The sequence below is a fragment of the Botryllus schlosseri genome, chromosome 10, assembly GCF_051294905.1.
Source record: "Botryllus schlosseri isolate E-star chromosome 10, Bs_hap1, whole genome shotgun sequence".
Lineage (NCBI taxonomy): Eukaryota > Metazoa > Chordata > Ascidiacea > Stolidobranchia > Styelidae > Botryllus > Botryllus schlosseri.
The window spans coordinates 7,444,509-7,457,370 of record NC_137245.1 but is presented as its reverse complement, the minus strand read 5'-3'; the positions used below and the strand labels follow the sequence as shown (position 1 = coordinate 7,457,370).

The 12,862-nt window shown below is 39.6% G+C and overlaps 2 protein-coding genes across 2 annotated transcripts in view; one reads left to right on the top strand and one right to left on the bottom strand.

The window, feature by feature from the left end:
* Positions 1–12,862, bottom strand: part of LOC145449020 (peptidyl-prolyl cis-trans isomerase FKBP1A-like) — a 408,653-nt gene that overhangs the window by 220,810 nt on the left and 174,981 nt on the right. The gene's annotated exons all lie outside the window — the stretch shown is intronic.
* Positions 1–12,862, top strand: part of LOC145448995 (fibronectin-like) — a 109,744-nt gene that overhangs the window by 66,264 nt on the left and 30,618 nt on the right. Inside the window, exons 22-31 of the mRNA XM_080327452.1 lie at positions 1,204–1,345; positions 2,385–2,527; positions 3,545–3,677; positions 6,405–6,550; positions 8,053–8,197; positions 8,937–9,073; positions 9,660–9,804; positions 10,824–10,957; positions 11,919–12,063; positions 12,123–12,265. Coding sequence (XP_080183578.1) covers positions 1,204–1,345; positions 2,385–2,527; positions 3,545–3,677; positions 6,405–6,550; positions 8,053–8,197; positions 8,937–9,073; positions 9,660–9,804; positions 10,824–10,957; positions 11,919–12,063; positions 12,123–12,265 — 1,413 coding nt within the window. The remainder of the gene's footprint in view (positions 1–1,203; positions 1,346–2,384; positions 2,528–3,544; positions 3,678–6,404; positions 6,551–8,052; positions 8,198–8,936; positions 9,074–9,659; positions 9,805–10,823; positions 10,958–11,918; positions 12,064–12,122; positions 12,266–12,862) is intronic.

Here is a 12,862-nt window from a genome sequence, read left to right as displayed (position 1 = left end):
TTCCAAAGCCAACACACTATTGGGATTTCGTCTGTTGGTACTGGTACTTGAAAATGCGACCAGTAACTGCTGAAAGTGAGGAAAATTCGCATATTATAACATCAAACCATTCGATACCACCAAATAGAGTTATAAAAGTGGGATTTCAACATGACTTTTACAAGAATCTGAGCAGCCAACACAATGACTTGGACTCGACTCGAGTCATAATACTGTGACTCGGACTCGACCCTCTTTTCGCTGACTTGGACTCGGACTTGACTCGGTGGTGAATTGAAAATGACTCGACTTGACTCGAGTCAAAACTATAAAAGTGAGATTGACTTGTGACTCGGTGCCTTGTGACTTGGTTACAACCCTGGACTCAACCCTCCATTACAAACCTGGGCAAAGTGCGGCCTGCGGAGCTGTTCCCAGTTGCCCGCGGAAAGATGCTTATAATTCGAATCATAAAGCCTGTATTTTAATGTTGCTACGTGGACTAAAACCATAAACTGCTCAAAATAAGCCGAAACTTTGTTTACTTTCAAGCCTGTTCATTAATGTGCAGCGATTGCGCAGCCCAAACAATTAAAGTCACTAGAAGTCACCAAACCTTCTTTGTTGGTATTGTCACATTACGCATTACACGGTCTGTGCTTCAAATTGCTACTTGATACGCTATCAAATTCCAAGTTCATAAAAAAGTCAATCTGTGTCCGTCATTACTATGAGTCATCATTACCCATGCGGCCATGAAGGATGAACGAGCCTGTCAAAAAAGAAAGTCGAAAACTGAAATTCATAGAAGGTTTGCAGTCGGTGTTACGAAAAACACACGAATGCATACACTCAGTCAAGGAAGGGCGAATTTCAGAGGAACTGTAAGCTTCACTCAAAAACAAGGCTATTACATCGAGTTGCTCGGAAGGCAGCGAGCAAGACAATAAGCTTTGTGGTATCCCAAATACATTTTAATGTCTTGATAGAAAAACGAGGATAGGGGTTTGCAAAGAATTCAAAATCTATCATTTTTAACGTTTTCTGGAAATATGATGGCAAATGAATATTAATTTTGGTAATTAACCGTCACTTTCCCACTCCCTAATATCAACACATCAACTGAGCAGCATTTATGAACAGTCTTATCCACTGCTTTAAATTTTGAAATGAAGTTAACACGCTGGAGAATACAGCTAAAAATATCTGTGTATTTGTCATCAGATCATTGAAACAGACGGCGATGTCCTTTCCAAGACATTCACAAACTTATCACCAGACACTCTCTACCACGTCGAAGTCACAGGCACAGTGCTTGACAAAGGAGGACTCTACAATTCTTCCAACACAGCATCCGAAACTACTTGTAAGTAGAACTTTACTTCACACGCCTTTCTAGACACATTGCATAATGTCTTATCCATAAGAATTGTAATCACTCTTCTATAAAATGCTTTCCGACAAGATAGCTTCTTGATCAGTAGGTCTTGGGATCGGTCCCTGGCCGGGTCGGACCAAAGACCTAATTAGTAGCACTGGTATCCATGACTTCCCCGCTTCCCGCTTAGCATTCCCGGGATAGCATGGAGGGGGGGTGCAAGCCTTGCAAGGCTATATATGCACCTTCCTTGTCCAGCGGCATATGCACATCATGCACTCATGGTATGCACATGCACAGATCGTGTGTGTGTACATCATGAGTCGGTGTATATGCCGCAAAGCATCAAGGAAAATATATATAACGCCCTTCCATTTTTGCTGTAATGCAGTGGTTCTTAATCACTTTTTATGAAATTTGCGCACCGGTGAACCTTAAAAACTGGCATCAACTCGAAAATGTAATCACGAAGAAGGTATGCAACTCAAAATAAAGATCCATCTTTCGATCGTAGGGCTTCCTTCGAATGAAATGCAACGTTGCTGTTTTCTAGCCTGTATTATACTGCAAAATGTGTCGTACTGCCGGAATGTAGCAGATTTTGTTTGGAAATTCTTCTCAGCTTCACATAATACTGCTCTTTAATGAGTTGAAGGGTGCTATTAACAGTTCTGTACAACACTTACAGAATTGTTACGTAGGCTATGTCCAAAGTGAACCGTTGACTCTATATTAGACATGCCACAAAATCAATGAAAATACTTTCCACAATATGTCTTACTGAATTTAAAATTTGATGCTTCATTTCTCTAATTTATGAACAAGCGTCTTAACTCTTGCATTTTGCAATTGAGATATAAAAATTAGATATGTATTTGGTGAACTGTTGACACAAAACACTGTTCTAAAAAACTAATTGACCCGATACGCCGATATAAATACCTGCCTAGTACTACACCAGATAATGTCGGGCTTTAGTCTGTGTAATTTTTGAGAGAATCGCTAACATCTGCCTAATATATTTCAGTGGCTATTACCGCACCGGTGGTTACGATACCAGAGACTTCATTTGTTACTGCAAAAGTCGACTGGACGGGAATTGGTTCTCCCGCAGATAAGTTTGAAGTTACTTTGAGCCGAGTTGATGAAGGGCATGCGGATGAAGAAAAGGTTCGAATTTTTATCCCTGTGATGTCGTATTTTGTGATACGACTGTTGATATATAAAGTTCTTTCGAATTCCCTACCACTTGCGGACGTTTACCCCTGATGAGTGTCAGCGAAATATATTCGGATTTCTTTCTATATGAATATCTCATTCAATTGTATATTAAAATTATGTAGGCTGCCTCTAGGAGTATATTCAAATACCATCGATTCAAATTGAAAATCGGTAGCGATTTTTGACATCGTGAATTACAAATGTTAAATAAGTAATTGGACGTCATATGTAAAACTCTCCTATATACAGGTTTTCAGTAATTACATCTATTTTCTCGGAGCACTCAGGTAGTTTTTATCTACTTGCACTACTTGTACAGGTTTTTGTGCTTTAAGACTACCTTCACCTTTACTCAACAGATTTTGCACAGCTTCTTGGAGGTACAGAACTTCAATATACAATTGCATAGTATATTCATACTGAAATGAACCCGAATATTTTCGGCTGACAATCGTCAGGGGTAATCGTCAGCAACTAGTAGAGAATTGGAAAGAACATTGTAGGCTATATCAACAATCGGGAGAGGCTATTCACACTTTCATTTGGGTGCTTTGGAGTCGACTTTTATCAAAATGTGCCAACCAAGTCAGCGCCAAAAGAAGTTTGTGAACCATTTAAAAATGGTACATTGGGGTTAAGCGCTCTCTCTGCTTTAATTATTTGAAACGTAATGCCGGTGACTTCATATTTTGTGATACGATTGTTGATATACAATGTTCTTTCCAATTCTCTACTAGTTGCTGAGGATTACCCCTGACGAGTGTCAGCCAAAAATATTCGGTATCATTTCAATATGAGTCTCTTATTACCTGGAAATTGCTATTTGTATTTATACTTGACTTGACATTAATGAAGTCACTTTTACTAGCACTCGACTGCTCAATGACTCCCTTGACCAACTGTGTACTGCTATATGCATTTTGAGCCTTGTATTAGCGATGGATCATAGGTATGTATTATTCCTAGTTCATTACCACTGACGGATCGAGTCACAGCACGGTATTCACTGGGCTGACACCTGGAGCAAAGTACACGGCAGCGGTTGCAGGTTTTGTCGGGGATTTAGCGTCGCCTCAGGGATTTGCGAATGGAACAACACGTAAGTGCACGTGAACAAGTCAGTATAATCCATGGTTGCAATGACTCGAGTCTCGATTTTTTGGTGACTCGGCTTGACTTGAGTCATTTTTTCAAATGCGTAAAATGACTCGACTTTCACTCGAGTCAATTTCTGTATTGAATCGACTTTTACTCAAGTCATTGTGCATGACTCGAACCAAATCATGTGACTCAAGACTAGGACGGCAAAGACAGACATTTCATTGTAACTTCGAAGAATAGCTAAGTCACCACATGATTGGTAAATCTTCTATCAGTCCTGACACTGTTTGAGACTGAGGAAAATTGCGGTATTATGAATGCAGGCCATTCTATATGACTCGAACAGAGTTGAAAAAAGTGCAATAAACCGGATTGAACTGAAAACAGAACAGTGAGCATAATGACTTGGACTCGGACTCGAGTCAAAACACTGTGACTCGGAGTAGACCCTCCACTAGCTAACTTGGACTCGGACTTGACTCGGTGGTGAATTGAAAATGACTCGACTTGACTCGAGTCAAAACTATGAAGGTGAGATTGGCTTGTGACTTGAATCCTTGTGAATTGGGTACAACCCTGGTAAAATCACAATTGAATATTTTCGATAGCTTGAATCTTACTTGAGAATTCGGTTTGCTTAGTGCAGTGGTTCTCAAACTTCTTTTCTCCGCGGACCCCCAAGGTTTAGATCAAATTTATCTCGATTTTCGACTAACCGTTATCTGTCTTGTGCAAATATCGACATTATGCTAGCGATAAAGCAATCAGAATGCTAACAATCCCAACGGATAATTTGATGGCATGGAAGGTTATGGCTGTAGAAGAGAGAATTGTCAAATATGAAATTCAAAGTTATATGCATAGCAACAACTAATAATGGTATGTAAATTGTGCGAAGCGGGAAAAAAATTTTCCGTTCACTGCGGCTTTGTGCCCTCCTTCAGATGGTTTCACCTCATCCTAGTTTGAGAACCACTGTCACAGAAGAATGTGAATGGTTGCAAATACTTCGAAGTCGCCCTGAGGACCTTACTACTCCAACGTCCTATATCTTCCACAAACCCCCACAAAACATCTCTAAACAGCAATATGTTTGTATTAGTAGGCTCTTGGCAATTAAATTGAGTTTGCACTGTAGGTTATTTGATCTCAGACGGCCATTCTAGTTATGTGAGTCATGAAGTTTTAAAAGCAATAAAGTCAAACTGCCTCGTGTTTTTCCAAATTATAAAGAAATAGGTTTCCACCATTTTGCAAATTTCGCGGTCTCGCGGACCCCCTGAAAATGCTTCGCGGACCCCCGGTTGAGAACCACATGCTTAGTAATTACAGAGGCAGACTTGTATATTTAACTGCTGTTTTTCTGAGTCATTGTAGTTTTTGAGTACTCCAGATTTGATTGCGGATTTCGAAAAGTCATTTGTTCTAGTTCTAGTTCTAGTTATGCATATCAAAAAAGATTTAGTTTCCGAACAACTGGAAAACACACGTCGTTGTTTGGCGTGAATCGGGATACCGATGTTCTGTTGTGTGGTGTTCTTTCCACGATACCGGCAATCCTGAAAGGTGGTCAAGAAATAACAGAACGCAACAAATGAGACTAATAGCAATGGGCCCACCCGAAGATGCATCGTCATTTATAACTTGCCCTATATTTTCGAACTTCATCAATTCTACCACTGAATCTGATCACATGGGCTGAGAAAGGATAAATATTTGATAGTAGCCTAATGTGTGAAACTACTAATTTTGATGATAAAATAAGCTAATTACAGTACCTATCCATAAAGAAAGGAAAGAACGTAGTTTATTTTTGTCTTTGATGTTTTTGCGGCATATGCACCGACTTGTGATATACATACAAACGATCTGTGCTGCATATGCATACCATGAGTGCCGGATGTGCATATGCTGCTGGACAAGGAAGGTGCAGATATAACCTTGTAAGGCTTTCTAAGTCTTGCACGGCACCACCCCGTCATGCTATCCCATTATTGCATGAGCGCCAAGCGCGGAAGTTATGGATACCAGTGTTACTAATCAGGTCTATCGTCTGACCTGGTCGGGGATCGAACCCATGTCCTACCAATCAAGAAGCCAGAAGCTTCACCATTACGCTATCTTGTCTGTGATAACATGATCACTTGCAATTTTGATGCGTGTAGTAAGCCGATGTGTATAAACAGGTTAGTCCAAAGTTCACTGGAAATGGACATGGACGGCTTAACATGTTTATTTGGCGTCCAGCTAGTTCATTAGGAATATACCCTGGAATGCGGCCTTAGGCTACATAAGTAATCGAAATTCGACCATGAATAGCAAAAAGGTTGGCCACCCCTGATCTAAATAATAGCTAAATCTAACTAGATCAAATTCTGGAACGTCCAAATAATTTGTATTTCATCGGAATAGGATCATATTTCAAACTATACATCAGTACAAGCTTGAAATGGGGAAGATTTCGGCCCCCAAACCCCTATAACCCATCCCCCTTTCGTTTTATGCGATCAGTGCCAATTACTGCGATATAGAGCAATCCAAGCCTGATTTTCAATTGCTATACAACAGTAATGCAGTTTTAAAGCCTTGTCCGCCTTAACGCAAGACCATGAAGCGATAAATTGATTTTCCACTTTATTTGGCCAAATATAAGCGGAATCAAAGTGACATATCAACCGCAGCCGATTGCACTTTGTTACTGACCAAGTCCACTGCTGTGTTTCAGTCAATCTGATCGCTCCGGATGTTGACGTTATAAGGACTACTTTCACAACTGCTACCGTCGAATGGACCGGTATTGGAGTGGACGACCCTGCTGAATTCAGTGTGTTTCTGAAACCTGTGGGTGGTGCCGTTAATGACAAGACTGAGGTGATATATAATTATTGTTTCCTTTCTGTTTGTAGTTTTCACACTTGCTTAGTCAATTTGCTTGAGTCTGATATCATAGTTGTTTATTCAATTCAATGGCTCTCACTTCCATAATGCTATCAAGCTCCAGGTTCTCCTATGGGCGTAATGTACTAAACTACAGTTGCACTATGCCAGTGGCTCTCAACCGGGGCTCACACTAACCCCAGAGATTTGCAGAGCCAGTCTCTTCGGGGAGGTTAAAAAGACACACACCCTACTCATGAAGAATTCACACTGAATTGCAACCAATGATAATTAAAAACTCATTGTTGCACAGCATTGGACTTCCGTATCAAATGTTGTTTTGATTGAATTTGAATTGAATTTAAATTGAATGCGCCTTGTACGACCATCTATTGATATATCTTTTTAGTGCTCAAATAAAGCTAATAATATACTGATTTTCCAAACAGTTTTCTGCAGTGCAACTTCCCCTAATCGCCCAGTTTCTAGCCGGTTGCCCCTTATTGGTTCCTAATGCCTGCAGGGAGAGCTTATGCACAGTTTGGGAAACACTGCTTTAAATCCATGACTTTTGGATGTGCTTTCTATGCCCCCGCGTTATCCAAAATAATCAGTCAGAGCAGAGCCTAATTTTGTCGTTCTTTTGAGTTCAAAGCGTTTTAGTTCCGTTTGTCTTATTTTTAATTGAAGGAACTTGCTGGACTATTAAAGGGGCACGAAAGAAAAATTTTGGCCACAGCCGTTCTCTTCAGAACGTCACTGTAATGGGGCTGTAATGAAGTGAAATTTCCACAGATGCATCACGCTCCAGCAGTCACGCAGAGATCGAACTTTATATAGTTGTCCGCCGATGTCATGAAGGAAATATGTCGTGCATGCCAAGGTGGTTTAGATACCGCGTTCAACGGAAGATGTCCAGTCAGGAGATTTATGTCAAAATCGGGCCTAGTGTATTCTATTTCCTTCATAACATCGGCTGACAACTATACAAAGTTCGATCTCTGTGTGACTGCTGGAGAGTGATGCATCTTTGGAACTTTCAATACATTACAGCTCCGTTACGGCGGCGTTCTGAAGAAAACGGCTGCGGCCAAAATTTTTTCTTCGTTTTGCCCTTCAATTTCAGACCACATCATTTTTAGATTGCAGTGCCCCTTTAAGAGAACAATTTTCAAACTCCTGTGCGTTCACATCTACCAGTTGGAATCAAGCCAAGTTTGGTGTGCAGCGCTTTTCTTAAGGCAACTCAACAATTTGAACAGGGAGTCCTAGAAATCCAGAAAAAAAGTTATTTTTGAACAACCCTATTTGACATGAAATAAGGTTGCATCTGTATGCCTGCAAGCTACAAGAAATTTATCAATACTCCAAGTCTAGCAGTTATAGGCTACAGTTATGAGTCCCTACTAACGGCACTGATGTTTTTGATAAACTCAATATTATCATTCAGGCTCCGATCATAATATATTAATAATAATGTATCTCCTTGAATTTAGATGATCCACACCGACGGCGACACGCACTCATATAAATTTACAGGTCTCAAGCCTGGGAAAAGATATACAGTCGATGTGACCGGTTTTGTAATGGATGGCGAAGAACTCCTGCCATCTCCTGTGGGATCAGCTGCCGGAACGACATGTTAGTGTGACTTGACTTGTTTTTATTTGTGTATGCAAATTATAGGCTATATCGTGGCTGCTAACCTTGTGACTTGATTACAACCCTGGGAGGCACTGATCCATGGGGCTAGTAGAAAATTGAAAATCACATTGTATACCTACCTTTTCAACAATTTTATCTCCAAATATGACTCCTGCGGCATGAAAATTCGGATAATCGAGACGAACAGATGGTTAAATCTCATGACTATTTTTAGGTAGCCTATACACGAACTCCTTCTCTTGACATAAACCAGGTTGCCGCATTTTGATAAAAATTGATTCTGAGGCACACCAATGAAAAAATGAATGGCCTCTTCCGAAGACGCAAAATCTCTCGTGGCGATAATTTTTTGCATTCATAAAGTGTATGCCATTAAAAAATTTATGGCCTGGTATTATTCAAACCTCATTTCCTGACGATTTACCCTTAAAATGCATTGGATTTAACATATTTTATTATGAAAATATCATTATAATGTATTTTGAAGTTCCGTAAGCCAAATAGTCTCTTGGGTTCGGTTTATTAACAATTTTTATCAGTTCCATACTGCACAAATACGATACAATATATACAATGAAAAGATAGGAAGGTGTCGAAACGCCTTGCAGTCTTTGAAATCAGACACCCACCTTGGCCCTTGGCCTATGTGAAGAGGCATGCACACTGAATGAAAAGTAAAAGAAGATAATATATAGAATTTGTTTTTGTTTTATAGTATCCCTCGCTGCTCCGATTGTAAACATCACAGAGACAACATTCACGTCTGCTACAGTTAATTTTACCGGGATTCAGGCGGATGCAAAGAAATTCCAAGTGACATTGATCCGCACTGATAAAGATGCGGAAAAGCAGGTTCGAATGATTTTTGGAACAAATCCGATTAAGTCCGGCATCTAGTAGAGAATTCTATAGAACTTTGTATATCAACAGTGGTATTATGACGGATGATTTACAAAACTCTTGTGAATTCGCGAAATGATCGGGTGCTTTCTCAAAATGTTGCCTGTAAAGATTTTTGCAGCTAAAAGATGTTCAAAAAGTCAACATTTTGGGTTCGCTTGCATAAAACTTCATTTTTTTTTGTTTGAAAACCTATTTTTGTGAACCTCCCCATTAATTTGTACACTTATGTCCGTTAAGGCTGAAAAGTATCTAAAATATAATACATATCCAGTTGTCTCAATTCCAACCAGTAAAAGCGAAGTTATTGATGTTCAAAATCGAGGATATCAAATCATGGTAGATCTTCAGTAAATAATAAGAGAATTTGCCACTATTTTTTCCAGATCCAAAATTTTGTACTCCAATAATCTTAGCGTCTGGTTTGAATCTAGCAAAATTTATTTTGCATCGTTTGGATTGAAAAATTGAAAATTTGTGCAAAAATATAACTAGAACTTGGGTTTCGAGAAGACGATAACAGTAGTTCGTGTCACAGGTCCAAGACACCGATGGCGAAACACGCTCTGTCGTGTTCAACGGACTCGTGCCAGGCGCAACATACACAGCGACGGTGATTGGAATTGTTGATGATGACGGAAAGGATCTCGCCTCACCAGAAGGAACAGATCAAGGACAAACGAGTGAGAATTGATATTAGAGCACTGGTTCTTTAACCTTTACTATCCCACAGAACACTTTTGCTGAACTTCGAGCCTTCACACAACCCCTAATTTACACCGGTTAAGAACTACTGTATTACAGTATGGTGGGTGGTGGCAACATAAAATGGACATCACAAGGCCCATTTTATATCTATATGTGTCAATTCTTGCCCACTTCAATAAGATATGATTTGGATGTTGTAGTGCAGGGGTGTAAAACTCAAATGGCATCGCGGGCCGGATTCAAACCTTCAAATCGCTCGCGGGCCGGACCAGTCAAATGATTCCAAGATGTTGCCTCAAAATCGATGCACTTGTATTTCACTTGTTTACTTTATCAAAAAGCCATTTATACAATAGTATATTACATTGTATTACGGATCACATAGGTTTTATTCTAGCAACATCTTTATTCGCAAACAATGAAATTGGTAAAATACGTTGATTGACCGGTTGAATACAGTGATAAACGGTTAAAAGGTGGCCAGTAATCTTCGTCAGAAGTCAGAACTGATACCGCAGTGCGACAACAGATATTTGAAGTATATTTTTGTGTAACTATTACATTCCCCATGTAACCTGCATATGACGGTTTTGCATTGGCGTTTTTGCTTCTGTAAACAACTGCATTTTGGTCAATTTTTCTATAAAAATCTGAACTCCGGGTGCACTTTTGGGCCTTCCTGGTGTCAATGTCAGCGACTTGTTCCTGATAATGAACAATATGGCATTTGAACACTGCTGTCGGATGGTTATAATCAGGTCTATGAAGAAGGAACATACTTGTCATTTGCTGTCTTGAGGGTTTATTTAATGGATGTATTTTTACCTCAAATCTCAATAATTATTAGAGGTGTGCTGGATAATACAGGCATTTTTTCAATCTATCAAGAATGGCTTCGCAGGAGGATGAAATCGTCTGGCGGGCCGTATGTTTGACACCCCTGTTGTAGTAGAAGGCAAGAGAATGATTTTACACCAAATTTACTCATATTTAGAACCTCTAATTGCTCCCACGGTGACGATTCCCAAAACTACTTTCACGACGGCAAATGTCGAATGGACCGGAATTGGCGCAGAACCGGCACGTTTTGAAATTTCTATCAAACCTGTAGACGGAGGTGAAGAGAAGGTTAGTACACCTTATATTTCGGTTTCAGTCAGGGTATGAAAATGAACGGGAAATATTTCTGCAGAGCATATGTTACAGCGGTAATTTGCTATAGTAATGTTAAGCAATTAGCCGTCACATGACTTGGCGTTTTACATCTTGTAGCTTACTTTATAGGCCTGCCGTTGTAGACGGCCCATTGTCTGCTTATTGTGAATCGTAAACGGTCAAATGAAACAAATAGGTTGACATAGTGTTATGTTCAACGAACCGCAATATCGTAACTGAAGCAAGAATGTGTGGGCTGCTTCTTATATCAAGAAGCGCATGATGAAAAATTGTGATGTAGACAACATTGTCAGAATGAAGCAACACAGTATGTCACCAGCAGTGTATGTATAACTGTGGTGTTGTCAGCCAACAACTACCGCTGTTGAACGTTCTTGGCAAGGTAGGCTACTTAGTAAGGACTGACACTTTCTACCCGAGGATGTAGGAAAGTATCTTTCGTTGGACTACAACACATCTGAATAATTTCTACTAACTACTGAAATTATTCATTGGTTCAGATTTCGTTAACATGAAGTTTTTTTCATGTAAAAATTTGTCAGTTTTTGTGTCAAAAAGTTTTTTTCAGGCTAAACTACTTCGTAAGTATACACAGTTCCGACAAGAAATGAAGATAAGTAATGCAATTCTAACATTATATGCGGAAACTCCTAATTTACGTACATGAGGGCAAAATTACGTTTTTCAAGGTTAAAAAATGTAAAAATTTTGGTTTTTCAGGTCAAAATTTTCCGTTTTCTATGTACCAGTAAGAAAAAATCGCCCTACTAATTAGACATCTGGAATTATCTAGTTGTCTAAATCTGATGAGCGCTGTACTTTGTTACTGGGCAATAACCATCTATGCCGAATAGCCCCAATCTATCTTCGAATGTGTGGAATCTTCTCTGATTTTTATTCACCAATCCCTCAGATCGCTACCGCAGACGGATCATCTCGGGAGATCTTATTTTACGGTCTGAACCCTGACACCTTGTACGTTGCCGAAGTCAAAGGAATCGTTGCTGACGAAGACGATGAAATATCTTCACCTGTCGGTACCGCAGAAGGAACCACTCGTGAGGGCAATAACAGCAACACTTGGGTTGGATACGATGCTTAACTTGAAAATTTTCAGTGTCTCTTGTCGCTCCGATTGTGACCATACCAGACACGACTTTCACCACGGCTACAGTGAACTGGACAGGAATTGGTGCGGATGCCAAGAAATTTAAGATTAGTCTCGTTCCCAAAGATAATATTGATAATGAAGATCCAAAGGTTTGATTGTGGATTCATACTCCTGATTCTTGATTTCTAGCTTTCTTGATTCATTTAGAACTAGAACTACTGAAAATGAGTAGGGGAGAGCAGTCAATGATGAGACACTTTTTTGATGTTTCAATGCCAATCAAAGAATACTGCTCTCTGAGCATCCATTTTAGTACCGATGGAAAGCCTGTGATCTGTACTATTAAAATGTACGTTTTGAGTTGTATTGAATAACATAGTCTCGGATTTCTCAGGCTTCAAAAATTGTTGGTTAAACGTCTCAACTTACACAATGGTGAGGGTGACATGATACCCGCTGGGTCCAAGATGAGACACCCCAGCAGTTCTGGTTTGTTACAGCACCAGTTAGTAACATAATGAAAGAATTTTATTAAACATGAAACAATGAACTATCAGAACGAATTTACTCATCATTTGTAACCTTAAATGTCATCAAAAGCAAGTTGTAAACGGGATCCAGCAACAATGGGAGTTGCCAATCTTATCATGACCTGAGCCTTGTCTGTAGCATCGGGTCAACCAGGATAACTATTGTAATATGTTTTCTGTACGCAGTTTATATTTAAAGCATATTGAGGCATTCAA